At 37.7% G+C, this 18,123-nt stretch overlaps 1 protein-coding gene across 1 annotated transcript; it reads left to right on the top strand.

The window, feature by feature from the left end:
- Nucleotides 1-9,192: 9,192 nt before the first annotated feature.
- LOC115438172 (uncharacterized) lies at nt 9,193-14,507 on the top strand. The gene is made up of 5 exons (XM_030161598.1): nt 9,193-9,238; nt 9,324-9,656; nt 9,750-9,857; nt 9,984-10,018; nt 14,300-14,507. Exons 1-5 carry the CDS (start codon nt 9,193-9,195, stop codon nt 14,468-14,470), a joined length of 693 nt encoding a protein of 230 aa, XP_030017458.1. The 3' UTR covers nt 14,471-14,507.
- The last annotated feature ends 3,616 nt before the right edge of the window (nt 14,508-18,123 follow it).

Below are 18,123 nucleotides of genomic sequence, written 5' to 3'. Positions count from 1 at the left end.
CAAATTTGGTTTATAGATTGCCAGTCACCCATGTCATTAAATTTTTGAAAAGTTGGTCAAAGTAAAAAAAAAAAAAATTATGATTTTTTTTAGAATCTTTTTTCCCCATTTACTTATAATAGGTGAAATTTCAGATGTCTGTAGCAGCAAAACTATAGGGTGAATTCTTACCAAATTTAGGTTATAGATTGCCAGTGACCCAGAAAGGATCTCATTACATTTTGGGAATAGTAGGTCAAAGTTCAAATTTTGAATGAATTTTTAAAATCTTCCATTTACTTATAATGGGTGAAATACATGAAAGAGGAGGGGTTTATTGTGCCTGGCACCACTTGTTTGATATAGCTTTGCAAATATTCTTTCTGATTCATGCAAATAAAGCTCATTTAATTGAATTGACGTATGGTAGGATAAAACTGGTTAATTAGCTATGTAAGAGAAGATAGCTTGCTAGCTCAATGTCATGGTCTGCTTGGCCTGAAGTGGTGCTTTCTGCCTGTTTTACTGTCAGAACGCGTCTGTGACTAGAGATGTGATCACATTATACCAACACTCCTGTATTTGATTGGTTTCTTACATATTTCAGGACCTCCTACAGTTTGGTTTTATAGATAGATAAATGCATGCAGAATCTCAAATAGCTTCACTTACCGATCAAAATAAAAAGTTAATTGCCCAATTGGATAAAAATAAATAAATAACACAACGCACACAAAAACTAAATTGAACAGTGTCACCACTACTAAAATTGATAAAATCCAAACGCTATATCTTGTGAAAGAGCTAAAAGAATCCAGTGATGACATCAGTGAGGAAACCAGTGATGACAATTCCCTTTTGAGTGTCTGAAAATGTAAGGTGAATAATCAGGGAGAATAAGGGTGGGATACAGTTAAGAAAGATAGAAAGTCAAAGAAAATAGAACAGACAGACAGACAGACAGACAGACAGACAGACAGACAGACAGATAGATAGATAGATAGATAGATAGATAGATAGATAGATAGATAGATAGATAGATAGATAGATAGATAGATAGATAGATAGATAGATAGATAGATAGATAGATAGATAGATAGATAGATACTTTATTCATCCCATAGGGAAATGTACAGGTTCCAGCAGTATCACAAACTTAAAAACAACAATAGTAAAAACACAATAGTAAAAAAAATACTTTAAATTTCCACAAGGAGTCAGTGCAAGAGAGAGTGTTTAGCGAGTCTGTGCAATGAATGAGTCTGCAAAGGGTGCAAGTGCAATGAGAACAGTGTGTGTGTGTGTGTGTGTGTGTGTGTGTGTGGGTGGGTGGGGGGGTCCTACAGTCAAGGAACAGGAACATGAGAAGTATTCACTTAAATGTAATTTTTTCGTAATAATAAGGTCCAGACAACCCATTGCATGACTACTTTTACTTTAAAAGAAAAAAAAAAAATACTTCAAAAGTAAATTCCTCAGTAAAGTAAGCATTTAATACTTTTACTTAAGTAAGATTATTGATTATATACTTCTACTTTTACTTGAGTGTATATTTTGCAGGATATTTGTACTTTGACTTTCAATTAAGCAGGTTATGTTAAGAGGTTTTACTCATAAACTTATAAATTATTTGTGTTTCTCTGTAGATCGACCAATAGCTCAGGTATTCAGTGTAGAGATGCTGCACACCTGCTCTGAAGTCTAAAAGGCTAGAACTATTTGTGTGGAACATGGCCTTACCTTCAACACAGTCTGTGATACATGCCCCACTTCCTCAGGCCTTAAGTAGGAGCTTGGTTGGTTTCGTGCCAGTTCAGACTCACACACACAATGAGGAACTTCCCTTCACACACTGTTTTACTCCTTTGCAGCCTCAGTAAGTCCAACTGTAATTTGGGATATTGTTGAATTCATTTGAAGGTGTTGTTCAGGTCCTGTGGGTTAATGTGGGTTTGTTTCAGGTTGGATCTTCTCCTCGGTTTCTGAGTCTGTTACGGTGGAGGTCCGGCCTGATGGAGATGCTACACTGCTGTGCTCAAACTACACCAGTTCTTCTACTCAGATATTATGGTTCAGAGTGGTCAAGAGATCTGAACCCCGCAGAATTGCCTCAGTATATGACCCTTTTAAGGTGAAGTCATTTCAGAATGGCAAATTTGAAGTGATGTCCAACATCTCTCACATCTTCCTCAAAATCAAGCAAGTGAATATATCGGACTCTGGGCTGTATTTCTGTGGACATTACATACAACAATCCCCTGTTATTGTCCATCCAACATATTTAGATGTTAAAGGTAAGAGCTAAAACAGTTTACTATTAAATCAATTTAAATATTCATTAAAAACTCCATGTTAAAATGTAAATATTCTGCTTTTTTTTTTGTATAGGAGTGTTCGATATCGCACTAGTGTTACATGTGATCCTGGATGGTCTGACTGTGTTCTTCTTTATGGTCATCATTGTTCTGGTTCTCAAGATGTACAAGTCTCACAAAGGTGGGCTCTCACTTCCTTAAGCACATTTTCACTTTGTTTGGTTTCAACATAACCTCCCAGTTTATTTGAATGTCTAATCAGATTTGGATAAATAATAATATTCAGTTGACTGTTTCTGTCATCTAGGTCACCGTGAAGAACACATTCAACAATCGATTGAGGTAAATAATGTGTCATTTTATTTAGCAATAATTAGCATAAAAATTTACCTAATGGAAAAACAATTTCTTCAAAAGTCTCATTTTTCAATTAAAAGTTTTTGCGCTGGCAAGAGGTGGTTTTTTGGGCATAGCGTAAATGGTATATCACACAGAACTGAAATGGAAAAACTTTTTTTCACAACTAGAGTCAGATGAATTAAAAAAAACAGATGTTGACAGACGGTACAACAAGTGAAGAAGAAGAAGAAACATGTTGTGATATGTGTGGACACACCAGGAAACCCAATCATTTTTTAATTTAGTACAAGATAGAGGGGTAATATAAACTGAACATCAAAGGAAACTTATCACATATTCTATGTGATGCCATTTCACACCATTTTATTAAATATGAAAACAAATTCTTTCTTGTTCTTAAAAAACATTTAATTAACAAACAAAATACAACAAACAACAAAAACAGTGAATGAGTATCCAGAAAATAATGTAAAATATGATAAAGGGTAGTTCAACAAAGTTCACATTTAGCAACAAGCAACATTATTAATCCACAGCAAGTCAAAGATTGACCATATGGTCCAGATCAATGTCCTCAGTACTGGGTATGTCCTCCCTGAGCTCTAACACAGGCTGTGCACCTTCTGTGCATACTCTGGATGAACCTCCTGATCCTATCTTGGGGGATGTTGTCCCACTCTTCCTGAAGGCCCTGGATGAGCATCTGGCGGTTGCCAGGTGCTGGATGCCTAGCATACACGGATCTACCAAGAATATCCCACAGATGTTCAATTGGATTGAGACCAGGAGAGTAGGATTCCCAACACTTGAATATCCTGGTGATAAGTTTCCAACCCTCACCTATGGTTATGAGCTTTGGGTCATGACCGAAAGGACAAGATCCCAGATACAAGGCGTCGAAATGAGTTTCCTCCGCAGGGTGGCTGGGCGCACCCTTAGGGATAGGGTGAGGAGCTCAGTCACCAGGGAGGAGCTCGGAGTAGAGCCGCTGCTCCTCCGTGTCGAGAGGGGCCAGCTGAGGTGGCTCGGGCATCTGTTTAAGATGCCTCCTGGACGCCTCCCTGGGGAGGTGTTCTGGGCATGTCCCACCGGGAGGAGACCTCGGGTAAGACCCAGGACACGCTGGAGAGACTATGTCTCTCGGCTGGCCTGGGAACGCCTCGGGGTCCCCCCGGAAGAGCTGGAGGAGGTGTCTGGGGAGAGGGAAGTCTGGGCGTCCCTGATTAGACTGTTACCCCCGCGACCCGGCCCCGGATAAAGCGGAGGATAATGGATGGATGGATGGAAGTTTCTTTTGATGTTCAGTAATGAATATATCTGTAAATCAACACCATATTTACGCTCGTAGCCATGTTTATGGAATGACTTCTCGTGTAATCTCGCGATAATAAATAAACAAATCATCACATTTGTGATTTAATGGAAAAAACAACATTACACACTTCTGTTTTTTCGACATGTTGTAAATATCGGTAAAGTTTTGCGCAGATGTTCAATGGAAAAGCGACTACTGTTTCACTCATCACACACTCACTCACTGCTTCTTCCTTGGAAGTTGCAATGTGTATGTTGAAGAGGCACTAAACTGAGACTCTGTGCACTTTGCTGTACTTTACGTTCTACCTCCTGAAGTGTATTTTCCACTTTCTGTTACACAGACACCATGATATGTCATAAACGTAAATGATTTTGCAATGAGTCAGCCATTGTTACTATAGTTATCACATTAAACATGCCCACAATAACACACATTTAAGCACAATTTCTATTTTATTTTATTTTCAGAGCCTGTACATAGAGGACCTGATCTACACTGCAGTGAATTATCATCCAAAGAACAACTGAAAGCCTGGATCAGAGGGAGAACAGGAACCTGATGTCATTTATGCTGCCACTAAATAGACTCACTGAACACTGTATAAATGTCATGGCCTGGCTCAAGACCATAACAAAAAAGGACCAAACACCAAGAACGACTGGCCAAATTTTATTCTAAATGACCAAAATCAGAAATAAAGCTGCAAATCAACAAAAGGTGTGAGTGATCAGTGTTATCAGTGTGAATGTGAGGTGCTGCAGGAGTGGAGCTGTATGTGTGGAACATGTGCAAAAGTAAGAGAACAGAAGCTAATCACCATTCCTGGCCAAATGAGAAAGAAATGTAAACAACAAAGGAGAAAGAGGTTTGACGTTTGTAACAACACAGTCCAAATGAGGAGAGAGACAGAAGCCAAAAGGCCCCCTGGTTTGTAAAGTCACATCATAGATAAATGCGGAAAACACAACACCTGCAGAACCTAGAGCTAGAGCAACTAGATAAATATGAAAATGAAAGGCTGGGCTGTGACAAAAAATAATGCATCACATGAATCTGTCATTGTATTCTAGAATATAAAAAGTGAATTGTATAAATTAGAGAATGCCATATAGTATTTGTCATATTGTAAAATTTCTAAAATTCTAGATAGAGCATGTTGTCTCAGTGGCTTCTTCATTTTTTTGTTTTTTTTTAATTTGCATTGAATTTAAGATGGGGGGTCTGACACAGTGCAGGCGTGAATAACAAACATCACCTTTCTGACAGGAAGAGACAGTTCTGTGGTCTAAGTACAAGTGAGGTGAAATGCATGAGCACTTTAAACTCCGTCATCTGTATGAATAAAGTGTGAAATAAAGTGTGAACATTTGCTGGCTGTGTGTCATTTAAGCAGCAACGTAGTAAAGAATACAAGGTTAAAGCAATGTGTTGGGGAATATAGACCATAACATCAACAAAACAAGCTAACTCACATAAAAAAAAACATGAATGCACAGAAACAGTATAAATATAAAATAAAGATATCTCTGACATATTATGGAACAGTTTTGTTTTGGTTACATTGTTGAGATTAGGGTGACACGGTGGTGCAGTGGTTAGCACTCGTGCCTCACAGTAAGAAGGTCCTGGGTTCGATTCCAACACCAGTCGACGGGGGGTGGGACCTTTCTGTGTGGAGTTTGCATGTTCTCCCTGTGTCTGCGTGGGTTCTCTCCAGGTACTCTGGCTCCTCCCACCATTCAAAGACATGCACTGATAGGTTAATTGGTTAATCTAAATTGCCCATAGGTGTGAATGTGAGAGTGATTGTTTGTCTCTATATGTTCAGCCCTGTCATGAACTGGCGACATGTCCAGGGTGTACCCCGCCTTCGCCCCAATGTAGCTGGGATAGGCTCCAAGCGACCCCCGTGACCCTAGTGAGGATAAAGCGGGTTCAGAAAATGAATGAATGAATGTTGAGATTAGACTTAGCCTAATAAGCTTTGTTTATGTAGTGAATCAATATCACAACCTAAAGCATTGTAGTGTATTCCTGTTAAAAAGTGCAAAGAAACAGGACTATATCACAAGGTTAATTGTAAATGTTAAGTCACTTTTTTTAATAAAGACACTCAGGGGCAAATGGAACCACACCTCAGAAAAAAAGGTGTCATCAGTACCTCCGCCAAGGATCGGCAGAGGTTATGTTTTCATCTGGGTTTGTCTGTCTGTCTGTCTGTCTGTCTGTTTGTTTGTTTGTCTGTTAGCAAGGTAACTCAAAAAGTTACAGATGGATTTGGATGAAATTTTCAGGAAATGTTGATACTGGCACAAGGAACAAATGATTAGATTTTGGTGGTGATGGGGGGGGGGACTAATCTGCCTTGGCGGAGGTCTGCACCCTCCGATTGCTTTTCTAGTTTATTATTCAAACTTTGGAGAGAAGTAGATATACAGTGGTTTGTTTTGCAAGATAGTTGGCCACTACCTATCAGAAAAAAAGTTTGAATCAGTTCCTCTAGAACAGTCAATGCTTCGTAGCTGATGTTAAGGAGCTGGGGGGGGGGGCAGATCAGCCTTGGCGGAGGTCTGCGCTCTCCAAGTGCTTTTCTAGTTGTAACTGGCAGTGTTGGGAATAAAGGCGTTAAAAATAATGGCATGACTAACGCCGTTATTATTTTCCAGTAACGGGTAATCTAATTAATCACTGTTTGGAATGTTCCAACACCGTTACTGTTACCGACAGTGAAATACTGCGCGTTACTTTGCACTGATATCTAACAACTGTTATCCGTCCTGGCTCGCTCAGCCAGGCACGAGAGGTGTGACGTTTGCAGATGAGTCGAGTCTTTTGAACGGTTCTTTTAAGTGATAAGAACCAGTTCGTTGCGAGCTGTTTTTATATTCAGATTGTCCACACTGCCTTCATGCTTCACCTGTGTGTCCATGAGTCTGAGTTGTCCACACTACCTTCACGTGAACGATTAATGATATGTCCGAATTTGAGTTGTCCGCAGCACACCCCATTCACTTGAACGCATCTATATGTGCAGCTAATTTAGGGGAGGAGTCAGACTGACTGGACTGAAGGCATTTACAGCTGTATCAGGGAGGAGCGACTGAAAAAAAGTGGAGATGCTGGATTAACTGGAGGAGCATCTTCTTCCTATAAATGCAGATCCCCTCATGTCACAGGTGTCAAACATGTGGCCCGGGGGTCAAAACTGGCCTGCAAAAGGTTCCAATCCGGCCCGCAGGATGAATTTGTAAAGTGCAAGTTAGGGCATCAAACTCAAAAATAATATCATAACAACCTATAAATAATGACAACATCAGTTTTTCTCTTTTAGTGCAAAAAACATTAACCCTTTCATGCATACTGATCACTACAGTGGACAGTTATTCTACAGCTGTTCTCTTGTATATTCATGAATTTTGTTGTTCTTTTCATTTGTGTTGTTGTTTTACACATATCTTTATTAAAGTTTTAAGACACTACATATCTTTTCTGACATGAATTGGTAACATTATGTAGATCTCTCCTGAGCATAAACCCCCAGAATCACAAGCCCTCCCCATAGTTTTCACACAATTTATTAGTAAATACATGTTTCTGTGCGTCAAAAATTAAACACATGGTGTCCAGTTGAGTGGACATTTTTGCAACTTCATGAAAAATAGGTTCATAAGATTTTTTTTTTTCATTATTGTTTTTTTATGTATTTTTTTTTTTTATTATTATTATTTATTTATATTTATTTTTCAGAAGAAATTTTTCAATCGCGTTATTTTTTTCATGCCTAAAGAGGAATAAAAACACTCAGGAAAAAATTTTGATTAAGGTTCTCATAATTCGTGCATGAAAGGGTTAAATTACGAAAATGTTTTACATTAACAAACTATCCTTTAAAATGTGAATAACTTGAACAAATATGAACAACCTGAAATGTCTGAAGAAAATTAAGCGCAATTTTAACAACATTCTGCCTGTTACTAAATGTTTTGTGCCTATGTAGATCCGATCTGTAATGCATATGTATAATGATAAGTCGAGGCATAATATTGATAAAATTGAACTTATATTTCTTAACAAATTCCATTTTTTTCAGGTTATTCACATCCTTTTTGTTTGGATAGTTTGTAAATATAAATACTGGCATAATTGAAGGTTATTTTTGCACTAAAACAGTTTGGAGTTGTCATTATTTATTGGTTATCATGCTATTATTTTACTGGTCCGGCCCACTTCAGATTAAATTGGGCTGAATGTGGCTCCAGGAAGAAAATGAGTTCAACACCCCTGCTTTACGTGGTGGAAAAGCCGGGCCCTGGTGTACCCCAGCCTTACCAAAGTCATGGCCCAAAATCTCTGTTTAGTGGGAACATTGGTTTCATCTGAATGAGTATTTTCTCTAACACAGGACTAATATTATCAGACAGAAGTCGCCTCAAGACGCAAACATTTGATCACTTGTCTTCCTTAACTCAAATTTGCCAAAGGATAAGAAAGAAAGGCAATAGAACCCACAAAGGATGACACTGCTTTATTATTTCAGGGATGTCTTTAATTTTGTTCACACTCCAATAAATATGAAATTAAATGAAGTACCTGTCTGCTGTTCTACTCTATGAAACCGACCTGTGAAACATGCTCAAAAATCAGTTTCTTTTACATATTTGAAGGTTTTTCAAGAAAGTAACGCAATAATTACTTTCCCTGGTAACTAATTACATTTATGAAGGAGTAATTCTGTAACTAATTCAATTACTTTTTGGGAAAGTAACTAGTAACTATAACTAATTACTGTTTTAAAGTAATTTGCCCAACACGGGTAACTGGCACGATTTTTACTCGGTAATGATGACTTTCAGTTAGGTTTTACTCACAAACTTATAAAATATACTTGTGTTTCTCTGTAGATTTGAAGTACAGAGTACGAGTGTGCACATCTGTTCATTCAAAGCTAAACCAAAATCTGTAAATTTAGAGTGATGAACCACAACAGTTTTTAAAGTTCAGAGTTGGTGCGAGACAGTCTGTGAACGCGTCAAACTGTCGACCAACAGCTGAGGCCGTCTCCATAGAGATGCTGCACACCTACTTTGAAGTCTTAAAGGCTGGAACTTTTGATGCTGAACATCTTCTTATCTTTAACACAGTCTGTGAAAAATGCTCCACCTCCTCAGGCCTTAAATAGGAGCTTGGTGAGTTTCGTGCCAGTTCAGACGCACACACACAATGAGGAACTTCCCTTCACACACTGTTTTACTCCTCTGCAGCCTCAGTAAGTCCAACTGTAATTTGGGATATTGTTGAATTCATCTGAAGGTGTTGTTCAGGTCCTGTGGGTTAATGTGGGTTTGTTTCAGGTTGGATCTTCACCTCGGTTTCTGAGTCTGTTACGGTGGAGGTCCGGCCTGATGGAGATGCTACACTGCTGTGCTCAAACTACACCAGTTCTTCTACTCAGATATTGTGGTTCAGAGTGGTCAAGAGATCTGAACCCCACAGAATTGCCTCAGTATATGACCCTTCTAAGGTGGACTCATTTCAGAATGCCAAATTTGAAGTGACGTCCAACATCTCTCACATCTTCCTCAAAATCAAGCAAGTGAATGTATCTGACTCTGGGCTGTATTTCTGTGGATTTCTTATGCAACAAAAGACCGTTATTGTCCATCCAACATATTTAGATGTTAAAGGTAAGAGCTAAAAACAGTTTACTATTAAATCAATTTAAATATTCATTAAAAACTCCATGCTAAAATGTAAATATTCTGCTTTTTTTTGTATAGGAGTGTTCGATATCACACTAGTGCTAAATGTGATCCTGGGTTTTCTGACTGTGTTCTTCTTTATGGTCATCATTGCTCTGGTTCTCAAGATGTACAAGTCTCACAAAGGTGGGTTATCACCTCCTTAAGCACATTTTCACTTTGTTTAGTTTCAACATAACCTCCCTGTTTATTTGAATGTCTAATCAGATTTGGATAAATAATAATATTCACTTGACTGTTTCTGTCATCTAGGTCACCGTGAAGAACACGTTCAACAATCGATCGAGGTAAATAATGTCATTTTTACATCTGTGAGCTTCATTTACCATTGAATGACTTTGATAACGGAATATATTTTATCATAATAGTACCAAATATAGATTTTTTTCCAATTTTGCATATTTTAACAGGTCAAACTGACTCACTGGTGTCACTTCCTCTTTTCTGTAGATTTTTTTATTTTTATTTTTAGGTGTACTGAGGTGTTTTCCTCATTCAGTTACACAGACATCCAGATGTACTATACACTATGGTTGTGCAGTGTAGTTATCATTGTCGACAGTGTGGTCACAATGGAGATGCACAAGCCCCATCAGACTTTTAATACCAGGAGTAATTTACTACTATGTATTATTATATTTCATTATAATCACTTTTACGTTGTGTCAAATATATTAATGTAATTCAATTGTAGATCATACCTCAAGTAGTGACACACCCCCTTTTCTCTGCGCTATGAGTTTCCTCAGATACTTCATACATATCACCTGCTCACTGAACTGGTTACAGACAGTGCGGTTGTGCAAGTCACTCTATTGTGTAACTTGGTTTGTTAATGTGGTTAGTACAGTTGGTATCTATCTATCTATCTATCTATCTATCTATCTATCTATCTATCTATCTATCTATCTATCAAGAACATAAAAGCAATTTAGAAAAGAAAGTAAAAGAAGGGTAAAAAATATATTAAAAAGGGAAAATATACCACACCATCACACCATCTACAGCAGTGGTTCCCAACCTTTTTTGACTTATGACTCCATTTTGACATCACAAATTTCTGGCGACCCCACAAATTCAAAACAGAGACTTTTTTTTTTTTTGCTAGAATTAATTTGTTTTTGATCATGTAATACTTTGCAATACTATGTTGCAAATAAACATCAATTTTAGACAACATTTAGTCTATATAATGTATATTATTATGGACAGAGGCAGAAAAGCCAGATGTAGATTACTGCACAACGTGAGAATTTTATTTTCCTTGGTCAGGATATGTACAGTCAGTCCAGCTTGGATTCACAAGGCTGACAATTAATACTGATCAAACAAGAACTCAAACTATGAATTATGAAAGAGCTGCAGCATCTGAAACCGACCACAATGAACATTTGAAAGATAAACAGTACCACAGTGCTTCAGTTTCAGCTTCACAGTTTGTCACGTCTTTTATGGATTGGGATTGTCTCTCTCAACTCACCATGTATTGTTTATTAGTGAATTAGAAATTCCAGGTGATCCCACATGGGGTCCCGACCCTCAAGGTTGAAAACCACTGATCCACAGAGATTATGTAAATCAGCAACAGATTCTTTTGAAATACCTTTAAAGGTGTTCAAGCAGTCTCCAAACAGTCGATCTGGTGGTACAACAGGACAATAAGAGTAATTTGTGTTCTAAACAAAGGCACATTTGTCAAACAATCCTACAGATTCAGATACAATACAGTGGGGAGTGTGTGAACCAGCACTGGTCGTAAAGGGTTTTGTAGCATGATACAGAGAGTGGAAATCACATGACTATAATCTAATACAGATCGAAATGGACACTTAGCAGTTTGTTCTTGGCCTCAAGTGATAAAAAAGAAAGGTCCCAGCTTTTTCAGCAGGTTGTTCATTTGTATAATAAGGGCCAACTTTTCATCAGATCTAAGCATTTGTAAGAGGAGAGTCTTTCTATGCATGAACTGTCAAATGTTGACGTATAGGAGAACTGGAAGTGACATTTTTTACCTTCACTACCACAGCTTATAATTAGCACAACATGAAATTTAGTTTCACATGTTAACCCACAAAGACCCAGTGCTTCTTCTGTGGCAGTTCCCAAATGAATTTTTCTATCTATTTAACCATTCCTCAAAGATTTATCACTATTTACTATACTATTATCCTCAGTATTTTGTTTTGTTTTTTTTTTCAGTGTAAATCGTGTATTTTCTAATATTTATTTTTCTGATCATGTAGATGGTCATAAAAGCTCAGATTAAAGTTGTGTTTTATTATATCAGAAACAGAGAAAGCTGAAGAAAAAGTGACTTTTTCAACAAAATATATCATTAATTGAACATAAAACAAGTGTCTCCAGCCACTGTCATTGATCCAACTTCATGGGTTTTACTGGTGAATCAGTGTTGTAGAAGATGACGGTGTTTCCACGTTCACTACGGGTCTGATATCTGATGACTATGAAAACATGACAAACTGTATTTTACACCAATTATTTGCATGTATTGATAGGATTAGTGAATCAACAGGTATTAAACATTTATATCATTAAATGCTTTTGGTTGGCAGTGGATGTTTGGGTCTGTATGGGTTAAGATCAAGATGTAGAATGATACACAGATCAGCCATAACATTCTGATCATGAATGCTAAAATTAGGAAAAATGCATTGTTTGATTATAAGCGCTTGAGTCGTGGGATTAAATAAGTTTATACTTCTTCCTACTCCTTTTTGACCATCCAAAATTCAGACTTGCACGTATTTGAAGATAGATTCTGTTCATTTAAATATTTTGTTTTTGTCTTAATTTGCTTCATTTTGTTTTATTTTGTTTCTTTGCATGTTCTAAATAAATAAATAACAGGCAAAGTGGTATTAATACTGATTATCTCATTTCAGTGGGACCTGTCAGTGGGTGGGATATATTTGGCACTAAGTGAACACGTACATTTCAAAGCTGATGTGTTAGAAACAGCAAAATGGACAAGAATAGGGATCTGAGTAACTTTGACAAGGGAGGTAACAGTGATGGGTCAGAGCATCTCCAGATCTTATTCATTCCTAGTGTGAAGTGTTTAGTACCTACCAAAAGTAAATAAACAACAACCAGATCTCAACCATCTACGGGAACAGAACATTATTGTAAGCATCCACAGCTTCAAGGACTAAATGTTCACTTGCTGCTTAATATATCCAACCCACTGAAAGGTGATACTGTTGTGAAATAAACAATATTACCACTTCTGTCAGTGGTGATAATACAGTATCATGGTTAATCTGTGTGTGATCGGTCTTACTCATAGTCAGGTTTATATCTTCAGTGAGATTTACAACGACAGGATTTTTCCCTGATATGAAAATGTGGGTAGATTAACTGAAACATTTTGTGCCCTCTTTTATATGATCATTTCAGGCCAATAAATCATCATCAGTCAGGTTAAGCTGCTGTATTTGAAAGAAACAGCAAGAGAATTGAAGTAATAAATTAAAGACACTGTGAATTAATGCTATTTCAAGAAAAGTGGAAGAAGTGGAAGAGGGACTTGGATTTCATTCATAAATTAAAAAAGCACTTGGAGAGCAAAGACCTCCACCAAGGTAGATCAGTGCCACTCACCCCCCCACCCACCACCAAAATTGAATCATTTGTTCCTTGTGCCAGTATCAACATTTCCTGAAAATTTCATCCAAATCCATCCATAACTTTTTGAGTTATCTTGTTTAAAGACAAACAAACAAACAAGTGTTCAGAGAACGCAAACCTCCGCCAAGCACCCCGAATGGTGTGCATGTGTGGATGGACTACTTCTTTTTCAGTTAAACAGTTTTAAGGTTGTTCCATACAGCAGAAAAAGTTGAAGCTTGGTACCAGTCATGTGTATGTCAAATTATATTAAATTCCAATCAATATTTGTTGAGTTATAATGAAAAATGTGTCGTAAATGGGATTTTCAATGGTAAACTGAAATGTCCACAGAGTTCACATTCCACAGTGGATGTGGACAATTTTGTGCCAGATACAAGATATTGTTATAAGCTACGGGTGGATCAAATTTGAGGCTAATCGGAGTCATTTTGAATTTTTTATGAATTTTCGAAAATTGCTCAATGATGAGAGATAGGAAAATTGTAGATTTTGTGACCTTGCTGTGATCTTGAACTTTGGCCTACTTGGCCCAGAATGTAATGGGTTTGTCCCAGGGCCTAGGCCTATCTGTGGGTAAAATTTGGTAAAGATGGTTGTTATAGTTTTCCCATAAAGTTGCTAACAAACAAATAAACACACAAAGCAAAGTAATCACAATACCTCCTGGTGGAGATAACAAACAGACAAAGCCCGATGAAAACATAACCTCCGCTGTTCCTTGGCGGAGATAAAAAAAAAAAAAAAAAAAATTCATGAAAATGTGTAATTCTGATAAATATACAGTATTAACCCTGACAGAAAATGATTTAGTGATGTTTTAAAGTAATCCTTCAAAGCCTATAAATGCAGATGTAAAATGGTGTCATGTGTATTCCAATAACATCCATTTATGAAACTGTAAATACTTTTGTTCTCAGAGCCGACAAACAGATGACCTGAACTACGCAGCAGTGACTTTTCATCGAAAAAACAACCAAAAGCCTTCATCGAAGAGCGAAGCACAGAACAATACTATTTACTCCGCCCCTGTCAGAAGGACTCAGGAAACATCTGAACCTGCAGCTCAATGCGGAGCTGATGCTTTGTAAATACACTTCTGTCTTCTTCTGTGGTTGTACTTTTACTTCATGCCATGATAAATCTGACTTTGTAAAGAGGTTCATTAAAAAAATAATACAAAGCTTTGATTCTTGCCTTTAAATGCTTTTGCATGTGCATTAGGAGAAGACAGTATGGACAGAATAAGGGGTTTTCTTAAGCCACCACTCAACTCCATATAAATAAAGCTTAAATAAAGTGAGACGCCTACCTGACTTCTTTCAGTTATCAAAAACATTGGAAACAATGCGATTAACAGTTATGGTCTGGAAACATTTACATCATCTGACAACCCACCATAAGATAAAAATCAGAGGCAGCAGCTACCTTACAAGTGTCACTGTTGGTGTGAAACTCACATACTAATGATGATCCTCACTTTAATGGTAGCTTCACTTCTTCACAGTCACAGTAAGTTTTATCAGTGGAGGTCCGGCCTGATGAAGATGCTTCACTGCTGTGCTCAAACTACTTCAGTTCTTCTATTCAGATATTCTGGTTTAGAGTGGTCAAGAGATCTGAACCCCACAGAATTGCCATTGCCAGACAGTTCTGTGGTGTAATTTCAAGTGAGGTGAAATGCATGAGAACTTTATTCATACAGATTATGGAGTTTAAAGTCTGAAATAAAGTTGTGAACATTTGCAGACTGCGTGTCATTTAAGATAACATTTAAGCAGCAACGTAGTAAAGAATAGAAGATAAGAGCAATGTGTTGGGGAATATAGACCATAACATCAACAAAACTAGAAAAGCACTCGGAGAGCACAGACATCCACCAAGGCAGATCAGTGCCCCCCTCCCCAAATCACCACCAAAATTTAATCATTTGTTCCTTGTGCCAGTATCAACGTTTTCTGAAATTTTCATCTAAATCTGTCCATAACTTTTTGAGTTATCTTGCACACAGACAGACAGACAAACCAATGCTGGCAAAAACATAACCTCCTTGGTGGAAGCAACAAGTTCAACTCACATAAAAAAAAGTATAAATGCACAGAAATAGTATAAATTTAAAATAAAGATATTCATGAGGTATTATAGAACAGTATTGTTTTTCTTATATTGTTGAGGTTAGACTTAGCCTAATAAGCTTCATTTATATAGTGACTCAATATCACAACCTGATAAAGTGTTGTAGTGTATTCCTGTTAAAAAGTACAAAGAAACAGGACTATATCACAAGGTTAATAGTAAATGTTGAGTCTCTTTCTTTAATAAAGACACTGTTCGGACTTCTCAAAATTTTAGCCCTCTGAAAAGGCTGGACAGGCAGCACACAATGTTACGACTCGTGTTTATCCTTTTCTTGTTTAATTTACTTTTTACCACAGGTCACAAACCTTTAAATAGAAACAGACATAGAAATACATAATTACAATATACTCTTCACACATAAAAACAACCAACAAGCAAAGTTATCTCCCACATAACAAAGCAGACTTAAACACACAAATCACATTAGACTAACTGCAGTGACTATATTAACACGGAAACTACATTACCCAGAAGGCTTAGTGTCCTAGAAGCATGCGCAAAGCACATCCCCAGCGCCGCCGCAGCATTATTAAGAATGGGAGCCCGTGAGCTAATAGTGGGTATGCATGTGACGTCACCGCTAGCAGAAGTCACTGCAATTACGCCCACTGAGTGGCAGAAAGAGGCAGATGAGTAGTGGCTTTGGCTTGAATACTGCGAAAACTTTAGAACAATATAAAAAATGGGGAAGAGCTGTTGTGTGTTGATTGCACAAATAGGTTTAAAAAGCACTCGGAGCTATCATTTTAGCGGCGACCTAAAGCCAAAGACAGAAGAAGCAGATGGATCACTGCAATTCCTAGAAATAACTGGAATCCAGGCAACGAAACCTGGATTTGTGGTTGCCATTTCGTGTCAGGTAATGTTAATTTATGCTGTATTCTTGTGTAAAATCATACCTTAAATTACATATTGTTTTGGCTAACGTTACTTCATAGTAAAGCTCTTAATGTTAGCATCTGTCATTTATTTCTATATTTCAAAACTGAAACGTTTTTGTCTTCAGTTGTGTGATTCTGAACCTTGTGCTCTACATAATTTGTAAACTAGCTTAAACTGAGGCTAACCTAGTTTTCCAAATTAGGGGGTACTCTAGCACAAAGCTGTTGGAGCTGTGTTGGATCAAGTATTTGATGTTAACTCTACTTAAATCTCCACAGTACCAGTAGATCATCCACTCATTTGGGTCAGTACTAAGGGTTCAACTCCAGTAAATCAGTAGTGAACTGTGAGCACTACTGCTGGGCCTTTACCTTGGCAATCACCGCCAAGAAAATACGTCTGCACTGACAGAAAACCTCAAAAACAATTGTATGTTGAACTGAAAGCACTCGCCAGCTGTAATCTTCTAATTAACCATGACGAGGATGTCATGTTATATTCCACATTTTTCCGGGTCTTGCTGTAGTTACTGCTATACTCCGCCATGTTGAGCCGGTTTGTTTTTGCCACTCAGTCTGACTTCGAGGGGCGTGGCCCAGGGGGGAAGTGACGTACATGCATTCCCTCTATAACTATATGTGCCGACCACAACACAAACAAACCCAAATGCGCTACAGCGCAGCATCGTTGCAATGGATTAAGAATTAAACGTTGCTGCTTACTACAGCGTTTACTACAGCAGTTGCCAGCATGGTTATCTTTAAAGAATATTTAAGGCAACGTAAGATACAGCTAGCATTGATAATTAAACACTGACGCTAAACAGTACTCACGCCACAGCCAAACTTCCACATTCCCGCAACCCACAGTTTAACAAACATAAATAACCTTCCACCGTAAAGTACCACTGACTTTGCATGACAAATAATAACATATACAAGCATCTATTAATGATTAAACACCGTTAGCAGTCTACATTAGCTGATAGCAGTTGTTACATACCAATGGGCTGTGTGCTCCTGCCGATGGTGAACAGATCAATGAACAGATTGATTAAGGTCATCACAAAAATAAAAGCAAAGGCTGAAAATTTTTAAGGCCGTCAGCTAATGTGGTTAATGCTAAGGAAGTAACCCACCGGAAGTGGAGGTCGGTGCGCTAAAAATACAGTTATTTTAAAAATATATAGTGGATCATTTTTTGGGCTGTTGTCTTTTTTCTTATAGTGGAAAATTTTTTGTACTGTTCTCTTTTTTTTTCTTATAGTGGATAATTTTTTGGGCCGTTCTCTTTTTTTCTTATACAGGAAAATTTTTTGGGCTGTTGCACCTCTGGGCCACCGTACTCCATGTAATGGGTACAGTAGAACACCCAAAAGCAGAACTTCTGACCAAGTCCTCAGTTTAGAACAGTCTTTATTCACAGCAGATGAGCAACAGACAAGGAGCAGGAAGCAGGGGAGTCGGGGTCAGGTGATGGGTCCGTAACCAGGAGAGCCAGATGAAGCCAAAGGAGCAAAGACAGGAGACATGGTCATTTGTACTTTTACTTAAGTACTAAGCTTCAGTACTTCTTCCACCACTGCTGATACAAATTTTACTGCAATAATGACTTTCAATTAAGCAGATTGTGTTAAGAAGTCTTACCCATAAACTTATAAACTATACTTCTGTTTCTCTGCAGATTTGAAGTACAGAATATGAGTGTGCACATCTGTTCATTC

This window comes from Sphaeramia orbicularis, chromosome 18 (assembly GCF_902148855.1).
Source record: "Sphaeramia orbicularis chromosome 18, fSphaOr1.1, whole genome shotgun sequence".
Lineage (NCBI taxonomy): Eukaryota > Metazoa > Chordata > Actinopteri > Kurtiformes > Apogonidae > Sphaeramia > Sphaeramia orbicularis.
The sequence above is the reverse complement of the archived record's forward strand: the minus strand, read 5'-3'. Positions and strand labels throughout refer to the sequence as shown.